Source organism: Neophocaena asiaeorientalis, unplaced genomic scaffold (genome assembly GCF_003031525.2).
Source record: "Neophocaena asiaeorientalis asiaeorientalis breed wild unplaced genomic scaffold, Neophocaena_asiaeorientalis_V1.1 scaffold365, whole genome shotgun sequence".
NCBI lineage: Eukaryota > Metazoa > Chordata > Mammalia > Artiodactyla > Phocoenidae > Neophocaena > Neophocaena asiaeorientalis.
Window position 1 is genome coordinate 533,873 of NW_020172773.1, and position 18,240 is coordinate 552,112.

The 18,240-nt window shown below is 35.7% G+C and overlaps 1 protein-coding gene across 1 annotated transcript in view; it reads right to left on the minus strand.

Moving 5' to 3' along the window:
- Positions 1-18,240, minus strand: part of SPATA16 (spermatogenesis associated 16) — a 221,456-nt gene that overhangs the window by 122,553 nt on the left and 80,663 nt on the right. Inside the window, exon 3 of the mRNA XM_024740856.1 lies at positions 1,229-1,318. Within this exon, the coding sequence (XP_024596624.1) occupies positions 1,229-1,318 (90 nt within the window). The remainder of the gene's footprint in view (positions 1-1,228; positions 1,319-18,240) is intronic.

Genomic DNA, 18,240 nt, shown 5'->3' on the forward strand with positions numbered 1-18,240 from the left:
AAAAAAAAAAAAAAAAAGTAGGAAGAAGTCGTATGTGGGTAATGTAAGATAAAACATTCAGGAAAAGAGTATAAGGAAAAATAGAATGTAAAAAAGAGATTGATAGAGACCTATTTTAATTTTTAAAAGTGGACACTGACATACAGGTAAATAGATATTGTGGCATATTGGTTGTTTGACTGCAAAGTGAGAGTAGTTGAGATTAATTCTGCCTTCCGTATCCATCGTTTAATTGAGTTCAAGCAATTCCTAAGACCAACTTATAAAATGGAATTCATGTCAAACTCATGGTATTAATTTTATGGAATCATTCTATTATCTATTTAAATTTCTTAAACTTCATTTTCCAAGAAAATGTTATTTGCAAATGTTCTAGAGATAGTAGCCACCAGCAACCTAGGCTCCCCATTCCTATTACTGTGGCTTTCTCCCTAGGAGTTATGGTTGGAGTATGTATAGAAACCACTCACACTTTCTTGATAAATTCCTGGGGTGGTAAAGTGGATGGGCAAGAAACAATAGGTACCTATACATTGAGAGATGAAGAAAATTCTTTGAGAGAATTTATCAAAGAGAAGGGGAGTCTGATATGATGATCTTGACTCAGGAATAAAAAGCGTTGGTTGTCACAGGTGCAAAGGAATTCTGAGTGTAGCATAGAGGCTGTTGCACAAATCTTGCAATTCTTTGCTGTAAGTCTAGGTTCTGGGGAGGAGAATATCAGGAGCTTCTTCACCAGGTTTTTATGAAACATATTGTGGGTCCAAGAGACAACACTTTAGGACACCTCTAACAACCTTTGGTGTTACAACTGATGCCGTCTTCTCTAGAAATGGGCAGCTGGTATCCTTTTTATGTGGGTTAGATTTTATTTCCAGAACTCAAGAAAGAGATAGCCACAAAATTGTGTCCTTACAACCAGGATCAGGAATGTACTTGAGAGCAAGAGGTCAAGTTCATTTCTAATTTTCCCTGGAAGTTTTCCCATCATTATCAGTGACCTCATGGCTGGAAAGTTTGAATTTTACTAAGAGCTATGAACACAGAGTGGCTTTAATTAAAGAAAAAGATAGTCAATAATTGTTGGTTTGATGTTTATAAGACAATAATTCTGGTAAAATCATATTCCATGTGAGAAATGGAAAGTTCTATTATGCTATTACCAGAAGCTGAGAATAAAATTAGTTTAACTCGAAATAAGTCTTCACAAAAGTTATAACAAACATACCGGGCAGCTTCTGAATATCTCTCCAGACATCTAAACACTGTTGCCTGACGAAGATGATTTCGGAAATAGGCTGGGTTTAAAACAATGCTCCTGAAAAGATAAAAGAAATGCAAATGTTATTAAGCTTTTAAAAGTCAATTACCAGAAGTGTATAGGAATGAAATAACATTCATTCAATTTTACATACTATATATGTTAAAAGATACTAGTAAATGGATCATTTTTCTTCCTGTAATTGTCAGTTAAGACAAATAAACAAGCATTATTGAAAAATTAAGTTTGCATGATAAAAGCAATTTTATTTATAGCACAGGCTAACTTTTATAGATATAACAATGGCAACAAATTTGAATCCACTTATATTACATTTAAGACATGGTGTTATTTTGTTTGTTATATATTAATAAATCAGGCAAAGATCACAGGTAGACCTATTTATGGTATGTCTACCTATAATGAAGGGGGAGATTGTTAGCTGCTGAATTTCAGTTAAAAGAAAGGAACTGGAATTTGGGTGACATGTTTGCTTGCACTCCACGTTGGGTTCTGTGTCTTCCCCAAGCTGGACAATGTAGTGGAATGGAAGGAGCCCTGTACCATTGGCTAAGGAATCTGGTCCTGAACTTGCCACTTTTGGTAAGACCCTTGTTCACTTTGGGTTTCCATTTTCTTTTATTGAAATTACAAGGCTTGACTTTTGGATAAGATTATCTATCCTTGCTTGCTGATTTTTTCATTATCTCAGAGTTCTGCAGTCTCAGTTCCAGCTCAGATGAGACAATGATTACTCCATAGCTGCCCTCTTCCTCCAGAGATAAACTGGCAGCCATTCCTCTTCCTTGCTTCACTGAGAACCCGGCACTGTTCAAGGCATTTGATATAATGAGGTGAACTAGACAGATATAGACCATGATTCATCCCCGAATGAGGAGACAGCCATTTGTTAAATTTTAAGGTGTAGCTTATATCATAATAGAGTGTTGTGTTATTGATGTAAGATACAAATGTTACAGAACCAATACAGGATTATTAAGCAATCTTTTTGTGAGCCTGTTTTTACAAGTTGCTGAGAATCACTTGGAATTAGTTCATTATTGAAGTAAGTGGTTCTTAATCTTTTCTGGGGAGGTTCACGGAGCTTTTTGAGAATTGGATGAAAGCTATGGATCTCTGTCCAGAAAAATGCACATAAACATGGTTGCCCAAATTTAGGTAATTCATGTGACCCCTTAAGGCTATTCATGAACTCCAGACTAAAAAAAAATCCAGACAAGAATAATTCCATTCCCAGAAACATTGCTTATAGAAAGAATAAAGTAAAAAAAGAAGCATCTGTCTGACGTACATAGGATCATAGAATTATATGACGATGAGATGGATTGGCTGAATAATTCAGCTCACTTTAAACACAAGTGGACAGAATCCAGAGAGGCTAAGGGACCTCTCTAAAATCATAAAGTAGTTGGTTGCAGTGCTGCTTCAAGTTTATTATTATGTTTCCCATCTCTAGCTACAGCACTTCATATTTTACCTTACTCCTTCTCTATGATTTCTGAATTAGCGGGGCCTGAGTTAGTAAAGTTTCACTGCATCCTATGCTTAGTAGTTTGTACAAATGAATACATGAATCTCCCAAGAACACAGACCATTTGCTTTGTTGATTAAAATATTGGAAATTTAAAGCCTATTACATAAGTTTATTCCACATCCATACTGAACTATTAATATCTACTACTAATACTTTATATTAATTCAGGAAAAAGTACATTTATAAAGCATGTTTGTGTATTTTATCTGTGTAAAAGTAATCTTGTAAAATTAGATCAGAGTGAAAAGAACAGTGCTCTGTTTAGGGGCCTGGGTCTTCCGACTCTGACCAGAACTTTTTTTTCCACATTGTAGCTAATTCTTTCCTTTTACTTTGTAATCTTTACTCACTTATGCATTTTTAGCAAATGTCTGCAAATGTGATGAGACAAAATCCTTACTGAATGACCATTTCTTGTCTTTGACATCTCTTTGCCCATGATGTGGTATTTTGGTTTTGCTATGCTATTCTCCAAAGAATCTCGCTTTGCCGGACATGTTCTTTTGATAAAAATGGATTAGGCTGAAGAAAAGGATGGGATGTGGTGGGCAGGAGTGTGAGAGAAGGGTTTAATACAATAGAGGGAGGAGGGAGAGGAGGAATGATCAGAGTGGCCTTGGTGGAGGAGGAGATTTTTGGAGGTAGTGAGGGTTGATGAGATAAACACTGTTTCAGTGTAATTTTTAAAAAGAATAGATTTTTAAAAAATTGCTTGTAATTACAAGTCCTTTCTTTGGTGCTGAAGAAATACATTAGAGGACATGAGTTTAGAGATCACTATTGCTAAACTAGACTAGGCTCTCTTAAACCATAACACCACCCTATACTAAGCCACATAAATCACAGCTTCAGAAGAGGGACCAAAAAGACCAGGACCCAGTCTACCCTGACAGGTGGAGGTCTACCTATAAAAGGAAGTTTAGAAATTTGAGATGAGATATTATATTTGGCAGTTTATTACTTTTGGCTCCCTTATAATTATTGCAGCATTCACTGTGTGCTTATAATATGCCCAGTTAGATATTTGGCATGAAAATGCTAGTGCTGATTGTAAAGCCTAGTTTTTATCCTTTTATTGTTCTATTCAATGCTTTCTAAAATGACATACCCCCTTTTTTTTTTTTTTTTTGGCAGTATGCAGGCCTTTCACTGTTGTGACCTCTCCTGTTGCGGAGTACAGGCTCCGGACGCGCAGGCTTAGCGGCCATGGCTCACGGGCCCAGCCGCTCCGCGGCATGTGGGATCTTCCCGGACCGGGGCACGAACCCGTGTCCCCTGCATTGGCAGGCAGACTCTCAACCACTGTGCCACCAGCAAAGCCCCATACCCTTTTAAAATTTTTTTTAATTTTATTTATTTTTTATACAGGAGGTTCTTATTAGTTATCTGTTTTATACATGTAACTGTATATATGTCAATCCCAATCTCCCAGTTCATCCCACCCCCCCCCCCCCCAACCACTTTCCCCCCTTGGTGTCCATACGTTTGTTCTCTACATCTGTGTCTCAATTTCTGCCTTGCAAACTGGTTCATCTATACCATTTTCCTAGATTCCACATATTTGTGTTAATATACGATATTTGTTTTACTCTTTCTGACTTACTTCACTCTGTATGACAGTCTCTAGTTCCATCCACGTCTCTACAAATGACCCAATTTCATTCCTTTTTATGGCTGAGTAATATTCCACTGTATATATGTACCACACCTTCTTTTTCCATTCATCTGTTGATGGGCATTTAGGTTGCTTCCATGTCCTGGCTATTGTACATAGAGCTGAAATGGACATGGTGGTACATGACTCTTTTTGAATTACGGTTTTCTCCGGATATATGCCCAGTAGTGGGATTGCTGGATCATATGGTAATTCTCTTTTTAGTTTCTTAAGGAAACTCCGTACTGTGCTCCATAGTGGCTGAATCCATTTACATTCTCGCCAACAGTGCAAGAGGGTTCACTTTTTTTCATAGCCTCTCCAGCATTTATTGTTTGTAGATCTTTTGATGATGGCTATTCTGACCGGTGTGAGGTGATACCACATTGTAGTTTTGATCTGCATTTCTCTAATAACTAGTGATGTTGAGCAGCTTTTCATGTGCCTCTTGGCCATCTGTATGTCTTCTTTGGTGAAATGTCTATTTAGGTCTTCTACCCATTTTTTAATTGAATTGTTTGTTTTTTTGATATTGAGCTCCATGAGCTGTTTGTATATTTTGGAGATTAATCCTTTGGCTGTTGTCTCATTTGCAAATATTTTCTCGCATTTTGAGGGTTGTCTTTTGGTCTTGTTTATGGTTTCCTTTGCTGTGCAAAAGCTTTTAAGTTTCATTAGGTTCCATTTGTTTATTTTTGTTTTTATTTCATTACTCTGGGAGGTGGGTCAAAAAAAGTCCTGCTGTGATTTATGTCAAAGAGTGTTCTTCCTATGTTTTCCTCTAAGAGTTTTATAGTGTCCGGTCTTACATTTAGGTCTCAAATCCATTTTGAGTTTATTTTTGTGTATGGTGTTAAGGAGTGTTCTAATTTCATTCTTTTACATGTAGCTGTCCAGTTTTCCCAGCACCACTTATTGAAGAGACTGTCTTTTCTCCAGCCTATATCCTTGTCTGCTTTGTCATAGATTAGTTGACCATAGGTGTATGGATTTACCTCTGGGCTTTCTATCCTGTTCCATTGATATGTATTTCTGTTTTTGTGCCAGTACCATATTGTCTTGATTACTGTACCTTTGTAGTATAGTCTGAAGCCAGGGAGTCTGATTCCTCCAGCTCCGTTTTTTTCCCTCAATATTGCTTTGGCTATTTGGGGTCTTTTGTGTCTCCATACCCATTTTAAGATTTTTTGTTCTAGTTCTGTAAAAAATGACATTGGTAATTTGATAGGGATTGCATTGAATCTGTAGATTGCTTTGGGTAGTATAATCATTTTCACAATATTGATTTTTCTAATCCCAGAACATGGTATATCTCTCCATCTGTTTGTGTCATCGTTGATTTCTTTCATCAGTGTCTTACAGTGTTCTGGGTACAGGTCTTTTACCTCCTTAGGTAGGTTTATTCCTAGGTATTTTATTCTTTTTGTTGCAATGGTAAATGGGATTGTTTCCTTAATTTCTACTTCTGATCTTTCATTGTTAGTGTACAGGAATGCAAGAGATTTCTGTGCATTACTTTTGTATCCTGCAACTTTACCAAATTCATTGATTAGCTCTAGTAGTTTTCTGGTGGCATCTTTAGGATTTTCTATGTATAGTATCATGTCCTCAGCAAACAGTGACAGTTTTACTTCTTTTCCAATTTGTATTCCTTTTATTTCTTTTTCTTCTCTGATGGCCATGGCTAGGAATTCCAAAACTATGTTGAATAATAGTGGCAAGAGTGGACATCCTTGTCTTGTTCCTTATCTTAGAGGAAATGCTTTCAGTGTTTCACCATTGAGAATGATGTTTGCTGTGGGTTTGTCATATATGGCCTTTATTTTGTTGAGGTAGGTTCCCTCTATGCTCACTTTCTGGAGAGTTTTTATCATAAATGTGTGTTGAATTTTGTCAAAAGCTTTTTCTGCATCTATTGAGATGATCATATGTTTTTTCTCCTTCAGTTTGTTAATATGGTGTAGTACATTGATTGATTTGTGTGTATTGAAGAATCCTTGCATCCCTGGGATAAATCCCACTTGACCATGGTGTATGATCCTATTAATGTATTGTTGGATTCTGTTTGCTAGTATTTTGTTGAGGATTTTTGCATCTATATTCATCAGTGATATTGGTCTGTACTTTCATTTTTTGTAGTATGTTTGTCTGGTTTAGTTATCAGGGTGATGGTGGCCTTGTAGAATGAGTTTGGGAGTGTTCCTTCCTTTGTAATTTTTTGGAAGAGTTTGAGAAGGATGGGTGTTAGCATTTCTCTAAATGTTTGATAGAATTCACCTGTGAAGCCATCTGGACCAGGACTTTTGTTTGTTGGGAGATTTTTAATCACAGTTTCAATTTCATTGCTTGTGATTGGTCTATTCATATTTTCCATTTCTTCCTGGTTCAGTCTTGGAAGGTTGTACCTTTCTATGAATTTGTCCATTTCTTCCAGGTTGTCCATTTTATTGGCATAGAATTGCTTATAGTAGTTTCTTAGGATGCTTTGTATTTCTGTGGTGTCCATTGTAACTTCTCCTTTTTAATTTCTAATTTTACTGGTTTGAGTCCTCTCCCTCTTTTTCTTGATGAGTCTGGCTGAAAAGGTTGATCAATTTTGTTTATCTTCTGAAAGAACCAGGTTTTAGTCATTTTCTTTGTTTTTTTTTCATTTTTTTTCTGTTTTCTTTGCTGTTTTCTTTGTTTCTATTTCATTTATTTATGCTCTGACCTTTATGATTTCTTTCCTTCTACTAACTTTGGGTTTTGTTTGTTCTTTTTCTAGTTCCTTCAGGTGTAAGGTTAGATTGTTTGTTTGAGATTTTTCTTGTTTCTTGAGGTAGGATTGTGTTGCTATAAACTTCCCTCTTAGAACTGCTTTTGCTGCGTCCCATAGGTTTTGGATCGTCGTGTTTTCACTGTCATTTGTCTTTGGCATTTTTTGATATCCTCTTTGATTCCTTCAGTGATCTCTTGGTTATTTAATAAGGTATTGTTTAGCCTCCATGTGTATTTGTTTTTTACATTTTTTCCCCTATAATTGTTTTCTAATCTCATAGCGTTGTGGTTGGAAAAGATGCTTGATATGGTTTCAATTTTCTTATATTTACCAAGGCTTGATTTGAGACCCAAGATCTGATCTATTCTGGAGAATGTTTTTTGTGCACTTGAGAACAAAGTGTAATCTGTTGTTTTGGGGTAGAATGTCCTATAAATATCAATTAAATCTATCTGGTCTGTTGTGTCATTTAAAGCTATTGTTTCCTGTATGACACTCTGCATTATTAATTTTCTGTCTGTATGATCTGTCCATTGGTGTAAGTGAGGTGTTAAAGTCCCCCACTATTATTATTATTATTATTTTTTGCAGTATGTGGGCCTCTCACTGTTGTGGCCTCTCCTGTTGCAGAGCACAGGCTCCGGACGCGCAGGCTTAGTGGCCATGGCTCACGGGCCCAGCCGCTCCGTGGCATGTGGGATCTTCCCGGACCAGGACATGAACCTGTGTCCCCTGCATCGGCAGGCGGACTCTCAACCACTGCGCCCCCAGGGAAGCCCCCCCCCCACTATTATTGTGTTACTGTCGATTCCCTCTTTATAGGTGTTAGCATTTGCCTTATGTATTGAGGTGCTCCTATGTTAGGTGCATATATATTTATAATTGTTATATCTTCTTCTTGGATTGATCCCTTGATAATTATGTAGTGTCCTTCTTTGTCTCTTGTAATTGTCTTTAAAGTTTCTTGTATCTGATATGAGTATGGCTACTCCAGCTTTCTTTTGATTTCCATTTGCATGGAATATCTTTTTCCATCCCCTCACTTTCAGTCTGTTATGTGTCCCTAGGTCTGAAATCGGTCTCTTGTAGACAGCGTATATATCGGTCTTGTTTTTGTATCCATTCAGTGAGCCTGTGTCTTTTTGTTGGAGCATTTAATCCATTTACATTTAAGGTAATTATCAATATCTATGTTCCCATTACCATTTTCATAATTGTTTTGGTTTTTTTTTTTTTTTTTGTAAGCCCTTTTCTTCTCTTGTGTTTCCCACTTAGAGAAGTTCCTTTAGCATTTGTTGTAGAGCTGGTTTGTTGGTGCTGAATTCTCTTACCTTTTGCTTGTCTGTAAAGTTTTGATTTCTCCGAAGGCTCTGAATGAGATCCTTGCCAGTAGAGTAATCTTGGTTTTAGGTTCTTCACTTTCATCACTTTAAATATATCATGCCACTCCCTTCTGGCTTGTAGAGTTTCTGCTGAGAAATCAGCTGTTAACCTTATGGGAGTTCCCTTGTATGTTATTTGTCATTTTTCCCTTGCTGCTTTCAGTATTTTTCTTTGTCTGTAATTTTTGTCAGTTTGATTACTGTGTGTCTCGATGTGTTTCTCCTTGGGTTTATCCCGCCTGGGACTCTCTGCACTTCCTGGACTTGGGTGGTTATTTCCTTTCCTATGTTAGGGAAGTTTCCGACTATAATCTCTTGAAATATTTTTTCGGGTCCTTTTTCTCTCTCTTCTCCTTCTGGGACCTCTATAATGGGAATGTTTGTGTGTTTAATGTTGTCCCAGAGGTCTCTTAGGCTGTCTTCATTTCTTTTCATTCTTTTTTCTTTATTCTGTTCCATGGCAGTGAATTCCCCCATTCTGCCTTTTAGCACACTTATCTGTTCTTCTGCGTCAGTTATTCTGCTATTGATTCCTTCTAGTGTATTTTTCATTTCATTTATTGTATTGTTCATCTCTGTTTGTTTGTTATTTAATTCTTCTTGGTGTTTGTTCTTTAATTCTTCTTGGTCTTTGTTAAACCTCTCTTCCATCTCCTTGATCTTTGCCTCCATTTTGTTTCCAAGGTCCTGGATCATCTTCACTATCGTTATTCTGCATTCTTTTTCTGGAAGGTTGCCTAGCTCCATTTCATTTAGTTATTTTTCTGGGGTTTTATCTTGTTGCTTCATGTGGTACATAGCTCTCTGCCTTTTCATTTTGTCTATCTTTCTGTGAATGTGGTTTTCTTTCCACAGGCTGCAGGATTGTAGTTCTTCTTGCTTCTGCTCTTTAATTCTTGTCATTAATCTCTGGAAGCGAAAGAACTGACTAATGATCTCTTTGTGAAAAAATTGATCTAGTATGACATATTTATTCTTTGATGAACTTTATAATCTTCATTTTTTAAAGTTGCAAAACCCCCCACATTTAGTGGTTTTCATTGGTGTTAAAGGCATTAAGCAATTTTAGGAAGAACACACATTTTTATACTATTGTCTTCCAATCCAGGAACCTGACATTCTCTTCATTCAAATATTCTTTTATGTCTTCCAGTAATATTTTAACCTTCCTTTACCATTTATAAAATAGAGGTTTTACGTAAAATAGATAGCTAGTGGGAAGTAGCCGCATAGCACAGGGAGATCAGCTAGGTGGTTTGTGACCACCTAGAGAGGTGGGATAGGGAGGGTGGGAGAGAGGGAGACGCAAGAGGGAAGAGATATGGGAACATATGTATATGTATAACTGATTCACTTTGTTATAAAGCAGAAACCAACATGCCATTGTAAAGCAATTATACTCCAATAAAGATATTTTAAAAAAAGAGGTTTTATAAATTTCTTATTAATTCTAAAGTTTAAAAATTATTGATGGGAATTATACCGATAATATTCGTGTGTGCGTGTGTGTGAGCGTGCACTCACGCACCTGGGAGCTCACTAGAACTCTAAAGTCTTGATCCCTAAACCTACTGAATCTGCGTTTTAACAAGACCCTCAGGTAATTTGTATGCACAGTAAAGTTTGAGAAGTACCACATGTATGTCTGATAAGAATGGGAGTTTTTCTATTATACTTCCTAACTTCTTATTGCTAGCATTTAGATATGTATTTTAAAATTACTTAGTTTTGTGTCTCTGTTTTTTAATATTGCAGTAATTTAGTTTTATTTACATCATCTGCAAATAATGAAGTTTGGTACTGCTTTTCAATATTTACATTTTTTTTTCCTTCTCTTACTGCATAGGCTAAAATTTTTTTAAAGGAATTTAAATAAGTGAGGTGATCTAGGGATGCTTTAGTACTTCACTGATAATTATGATTATGAATTAATTTGAGAAAAAGTATTATTTTCCAATTATCAGAAATAAATGCTTACTTTTTTTTTCAAACATCCTCTGGATCTATCAACATGATTGTGTCCTTTGTCCTTTTCTTTTGTAGGGATGACTTGGATTAATTCAAAAAAAGCATTAAATTGATAAACAGAATGTTAAAGTCAAGGATTAAGATAGATACCTTTACTTCACTCAAATTCCTTGGGAGATCTTTCTAGACCTAAGTTTTAATGGTGATTATTACCATTTCAAAATTCAGTTTGTTTTTAAAGGCAATATTGATTTCATGTTCTTTTTTACATCTTTCCATTTATTCTCTAATTTTTAGAAAATTAACTTATTATTTTAATGTACTTTTATTTAAGTCAATTTTATTGGGGTATAATCTACATATAGTAGTATTCACCTTTTTAAAGTGTACTGTTTGATGCATTTTGACAAGTTTATAACCATCACCACAATAACGTTATAGACTTTTCCCAACCACATCCAAAAGTGGCAGTGGAGGCAGGAGAATTTCATACCTGTTGCCCCAGAGACAGATGTGTTTTGCTTCTACATCTCAATCAGAAGCCTGAAATCTGTGAGTGAGAACATTAGTTATCACTACTTCAGGGGCTTAAGGCTTTAGTCTTTTTATGAGATTAGGGATCAGGGAAGCAATTTCTTATTTAGGCCAAGATTCCTAAATTCAGTTTCCTTTACCTTGCTTAGTCATTAGCAAAGTAAACTAGCAGTGACTCATTCTCCTGAATGACATTCTTCTTAATATATTAGTGAAATGCTGACATATTCTTTTAGAAATAGTTGGTAGACCTAGAGAATGCCAGGGATATGAAACATTTTTATTTCGCCAAAGCATGATATCCTTGTGGATAAGATGGTGATATTTATGCTGGATAATGGCATCATTCAATAGATTATTATGTCTAGATTATTATGTCTAGATTATTATGAAAGTTTAATGGCTTGTCCTTAGCCCTTTTTGTGGATAATATTTCCATTAGTGACTAAGATTAAGAGATTGAAAGGATGCCTATAAATGTTTTAGATGGCATAAATTTTACCTAACAAAGAATAATATCACTGATAACAGAAGCAAAATTCAAAATGATATGGGCAGGTTAAAAATCTTATGTTACGGATTCTAAAAATCAGTTTTACAAATATAATCATGGCTTGAGTGTGGCCATGTGGAAAAAGTCTGAATATTTTAACTAATCACAAGCTAAACATGATAGGACAATATGATAGAGCTACAAAAACTGCACATAAAATTTATGTTAAATGAATCAAAGGCATTCTGTTCAAATAATAAATGATATTTCCACTGAATTCTGCTTTAGCTATATAGACACATCTGTGGGAATCACAACCATTTTGGGTTGTGTCTAGAGTGTCCAGTGGATCTAGAGAACATAGTGTGTCAAGAATATAGAATGAAATTGATATGTTTAGAGAGTAAAGTAAGATTAGTGGAGACTAAGTAAGTACTTTCAGATACAAAGGCCTGCCATGTGGAAAATAGAATAATTATTCTATGTAAAAACAGATGAGATCTGGCAAAACCCAGTATTATAGAGTTACAGATAGTTCAATTCAAGATAAGGAGGGACTTAATAACCAGTGATGCAATAGGCTTTGAGAAGAGTTTCCTTTTACTGGAATCACTGAAGTGATATTTAGAATGCCATCTGTCAGGATGTGTAGAAGAAATTCTTGACTGAGTGGGAGATTAGGCTAAATGACTTTCAAGGATATTCACAAAAAATCTCTTAGAATACGTTGTTGATCACTGTGAAGGGTCTGAGTGTCCCCCCACTTTCAGGCTCACAAGTTAACATGACATAGTTTCATGGGTACTTGTAGAAGACCTGAACCTCCAAGGCTAGAGACAAAGGACAGTTTCTTATTCATAGCAACAGCAGTAGCCAATGTATCAGTCTTTTGTTGTACTGGTTCCTTGAGCTGAAATTCCCAGATAGCAATGCAAAGAAATCCAGGTGCAGCCTTCATATTTCAGTAGGTTGCTTTATAGGAGAGGAATCCTGAGCTTAGAGAATACAGATGTTTTATAATGGATTGTAAGCATGCCTGTTTGTAGGTCTAGAGGGAGACACTATCTTCATCTTTCAAGCCTATAAGCAGACTTGCCTTTTCTTCCAAGGTTGTTTATCACACAGTCATCTTTGAAACGATAGTTCAGAGCAAAGGCCAGTCAACGCCTTGTTTACAGCCCAAGGAGAATTGTCTCCCCACATAGATAATTTTTGTTCAGATAGGCAAGCAGTGTTTGTTACGTTCATACCATTAACAAATAAAAAAAGAGTTCATAACAAGGTCCAAAAAATTAAGATATTGTAGAAAAATCTCAGAATACCTAATATTGAAGAATGAGTGATTATTTTATTATTTATTTATGTTCTGTTTTAGGTAGATTTTAAGGCAGCTTATAGAATATTTATGAAGTTAAGTCAAAATAAATGTGCATTTAAAGAATGGATAAGATGGTAAATTTTACATTACATGTGTTTCATCACAATTAAAAATAAAAAAATAACTGAATGAGGAAAGCAAGATTAAATGTAGGGAAGTTAAGCTGACACCTAGATGATGTTAGTACATAAAAGACGTGTCACAAGATTCTAAGAGTTTGGTTGACATGGACTACATGTTTTCTTCTACGTTTGCTGGTAGCTAATGGAAGGAAGGGCATAGAGTTTGTTTTAAGTAAGCCAGTTGCTCAATTCAAATATTTTTTGTAGCACAACAGGACAGATCACCTTATCCAGAGATGTCCTATAATGTAACAATCTGTGTCCTAAGTAACAGATTTACAGAAAGATCAGCAATTGTTCCATGTGGTTGCTTCTTAGAACTTCTTTCCCCGTGGACTGTTGGTATAATACCAAATCTCAATCTAGTAACCAGAATTCCTGGGTGGGTGAAAGGAATAGGAATGTAAAGGAAACTTAAGCAATAGTGCTGTCACTACACAAGGGTTCAATGAAATCTTAGTGGTTGTATTTTATTTGGTCACTTGCTTCACTACGAAAGATTGATAATTAGAATTAAAAGCCAAAATAAAGTATAACGGTCCTTAACGTATTGAGAAGAATCGAGAAGTCCATGTACTCTCTTTAAATATCTTACATCGACAAGCAAGACAGAACAATGAAATGACCCAATTTAATTTACATGGGATAAATGGAACTATTTTATGAAGTATTAGAGCATAAAATTAGAATTAAAGGCATTGGCTTTTGAAATAAGAAATTTACAGTAGATTGTTGTCAAATAATGCATATAGCTCTGCCAATTAGTGGCAAAGCATGGTTTTACAAAAGTATGAAAGCAAACTTAACTCTTTAGGGAAACAACAACAAGAAATCATTCTCAACTATTTCTAGAGATCCCAGCATGTACATAGCACAGCAGAAGAAAACAAATTTAAAGAAGAAGCCAAATAGGGGAGTAACTTGAATATCATCCCTGATGTTTTATCCCCCAAATTACAATTAATTATATGTGGAAAATATTGAATTATGGAATTACTCAAGTGAGCAACAAATACCTAATTTCTCGACATGACCAAGAGTCAATAGGATAAATAGCTTAAAAAATTGCTATATTGTCACAGTTCTGAAAAATATATAGTTAGAAGGGAGATGTTATATTGTATGTCCTTGTTATAAAGCTAATAGTGAATACACATTAAATAATGACTAGGATCAATGTTTAAGTATATTTTACTTTAGAATTTGAGAATGAGATTTCCTTGTTTAGAAAACTAGAGTGAAGATTAAGGGAATCAAATAACAGATTTAATGGGTCATCAATACCAAGAAATAGGAACCCTTTAGAAGGAGCTTTTAGGGCTTCCATATTTTTCCATATTCATTTTAGTCTTCCATATTCTTCATCAACATGAATATCATCAGTTAACGTATATCAAATAATCATCAAAAATATGACACCTTACTGGATCTTTAGAAGTGTGCAGTGATACGCCTTTTTTGACCAACGGAGACCATTTCTTTTTCTCTCTATTTCTTTTAGTTTTTTCACTCTATTATTTACTCTGTATTGGAGACCTCTAGCAAATTCGTGACACATAATGGGCATTCAATGAATGTTTGTGGAATAAAGCAACGTTACTAAGTGACTGAACACAGTCTTCCTCAGGAGCCACCAGAGAACCCAATCTTGTCTAAGATTCGCTGGGAGATCTACATGTGTTTTGACCTGAATACACTCAGGTCTTCTCTCCACTGACTTTTGCACCTATATGCCGTTTGAATGTCAGCTTTACACAATTTCATAATCCCTACCTGTGTGCAGATGTGATGAGGGATGAAAGGCAGTTTATGTAATAAAAGGATGTAGAGATATAGATAAGTAGACCCTTTGAAAAAAATTCCCACTACAAAATTAGTTTTCATAATTTGAAAACCCCACATTTTTGTAGACTGTAATTGTGTCTTCCCATTTTTTTCTCCATCTGTCAAATACCTAGATAGAGTAAACATGAAACGGATTCCCATTTATAAGCCAAAGACTGTCCAGTAAAAGCTGTTAGTAAATCACTTGGTCAGTTCTCCCAACAAAGCAGTCTTTAAGTACTACAGTATATCAACCTATCTTTTGACATTTTCAGTTTTTGTTCTTGACGTTTTCTCTTAAAAAAGAATACAGTGTTGGCCCTATTATCTTTTCTGTAGGGTTCATGAGCCAAATACCAGCTATTAATGCTCTTGTAGAAAAGCTATCAAGTTTCAGAAACCAAAGTCGTAGATGTAAAGCCCTGTTCATCTGTCTGTGTAATATTGAGTTGGAGTAGTGGTGGCGGTGGCTCAAGAACAGCATGACAAATAGCACATGTTTTTTTCTATTCTCTGTGTCACTTGGGTGGGCTGCATTTTAGAATGATTGCTTTGAAAAGTACAATTACTAAATTCCCCTCTGTTCTAACCTACCAGAAATTACTTATGATTCATTCAGCAACAATTATTGAGAGTAAACCATGTGCCAGACACTGTACAGGTTCTAAAGAAAAGAACCAGAAGGGTAAATACACACTTAAACTAATATTTTGAGTAGCCCCATTGTATGGAAATAAATGTCTGCCTGCATTCTATTATTTTTCATGCTGTCTTCAACCAGCAATTATGCAAGAATCTTTAAAATGAACTGAAATAAATTATAGTGAATTCTACTATATCGTTTTACTGGATAATGAAATGGGATGCTTATTTCTTTTAAAATATGAGAATTAGAGGGATTTTTGATAGCACAGTCAAAACTATTCATATATTAAGTATTAAAATTGTTCATATTGACATCATGATATTTTGATCTGGAGACTAATAAATGTCTTCCAGGAACAGTACTTTACCTATGATAAAGCCCCCTTTTGCTCCTATACCAAAGGATAAATATTAATGTGACTCATGCTTGATGAAGCATTTGGACTTCTGACAATTGCCTGTGATCTTCCTTTGTTGAATCAACAAAATTAGTGGAAATGTACCACAACGAGCATTGCATTTATGTATAGGGTGACCATTCCAGCCAAACCCTTAGTTTATATACTGTATTATAGTTTACAAATTGAAAGCCAAATTTGAATTGGATATGGACTTTGATTATGGGAAAGGCTCTCGATTTTTGATACAGTGTTTATTTATAGACCAAATAAGTGGAGTCACCACTCAAAGTGACTCCAATTAGGGAAGTCTACTAATTACTAATACTGTAAATGAGAATGTTAATGGCTTCTCTTTGAAATTCAAAGGGGTTTTCTAATATGTTTATTAACTCTTTGTTGACAAAGGTGACTAAATCTCCTGTCTTGATATCCAGTTCTCTTTGTCTGGAAGTACTGTGTCTCAACCTGTTGTGACCTGTGCCAAAAAAGGTGTCATCTCACATTACTTTGGAAAGACTACATTTTCCAGATATCTTTAAAAGTGCTGCCATTTCTGTGAATATAATACAACAGCATATATTTGTTTGTTTGTTTGTTTAAAAAGCTATGTTAGGTTCTAAGCAACTAGCCTCCAAAAGAAGTCTTAATCCAATTGTAAAAATTATAGAAATACACACATAACCAACAGTAAATAAAGTGAAACTTGAAACAGTTGTGGGCACATGAAAGCAACGGAAAAAACCAAAAGGTTTGTGTAGAGGATATAAAATGACAGGAAACTGCAAACTTTGGAAAGACGTCTGGACGAAGTGAGTCTTGAGCTGCACTTTGAAGTGATTACATTTAGGGAAGAGAGGTAGAAAATCCAAATTGGAAGAGTGGCCCCCAAATATCTTGGTGATAGAGTATGGTAAACTGTAATAAAAAGTGCCATGTAAATTTGCTTAGCTAAAGTAATAAATTCACTATAGGGGAAGGCAGAATCCTATTAAGGATTTGTTCATTCGTTAAAAGATTTTTAATTTTATGGAAGAAATTACTAAGGCTTTAGGGCTTACATAGCAAGCACATGATAGAAACATTTTTTTTAACATCTTTATTGGTGTATAATTGCTTTACAATGTTGTGTTAGTTTCTGCTGTATAACAAAGTGAATCAGCTATACGTATACCTATATCCCCATATCTTCTCCCTCTTGCGTCTCCCCTCCCACTGTGATTATCCCACCTCTCTAGGTGGTCGCAAAGCACCGAGCTGATCTCCCCGTGCTATGTGGCTGCTTCCAACTAGCGATAGTGTATTTCCATGCCACTCTCTCACTTCGTCCCACTTTACCCTTCCCCCTCCCCGTGTCCTCAAGTCCATTCTCCACGTCTGTGTCTTTATTCCTGTTCTGCCCCTAGGTACATCAGAACCATTTTTTTTTTTGATTCCATATATATATATGTGTTAGCATACGGTATTTGTTTTTCTCTTTCTGACTTGCTTCACTCTGTATGACAGACTCAAGGTCCATCCAACTCACTACAAGTAACTCAATTTTGTTTCTTTTTATGGCTGAGTAATATCCCATTGTATATATGTGCCACATCTTCTTTATCCATTCATCTGTCAGTGGACACTTAGGTTGCTTCCATGTCCTGGCTATTGTAACTAGTGCTGCAATGAACATTGTGGTACATGGCTCTTTTTGAATTATGGTTTTCTCAGTGTATGTGCCCAGTAGTGGGATTGCTGGGTCACGTGATAGTTCAATTTTTAGTTTTTTAAGGAACCTCCATACTATTCTCCACAGAGGCTGTATCAATTTACATTCCCACCTACAGTGCAAGAGGGTCCCCTTTTCTCCACACCCTCTCCAGCATTTATTGTTTGTAGATTTTTTGATGATGGCCATTCTGACTGGTGTGAAGTAATACCTCATTTAGAAACACTTTTTAAGAAGACAGTCATTGCAACTATTCTGAAGAAAGATGAGAGATACAAAGGCTGGGAGGATCCTAAGTATGTATGCTATAAACTGGTGTAGTGGTTCTCAAAGTGTGGTCTTCAGATTGCCAAGGGGGGTGTTACAATATTATTATTATTTTTATAATAATGTTAAGATATCGTTTTCCTTTTTCACTGTGTTGATATTCGCACTGATGTTGCAAAAGCCATGGTGGGTAAAACTGATGGCTCTTTTGCAGGAATCAAATCAGTGATAGCAAACGGTTGTAGAGAAATTGAGTGTATTCTTCACCATTGTATGCACTTGCCGCCCCC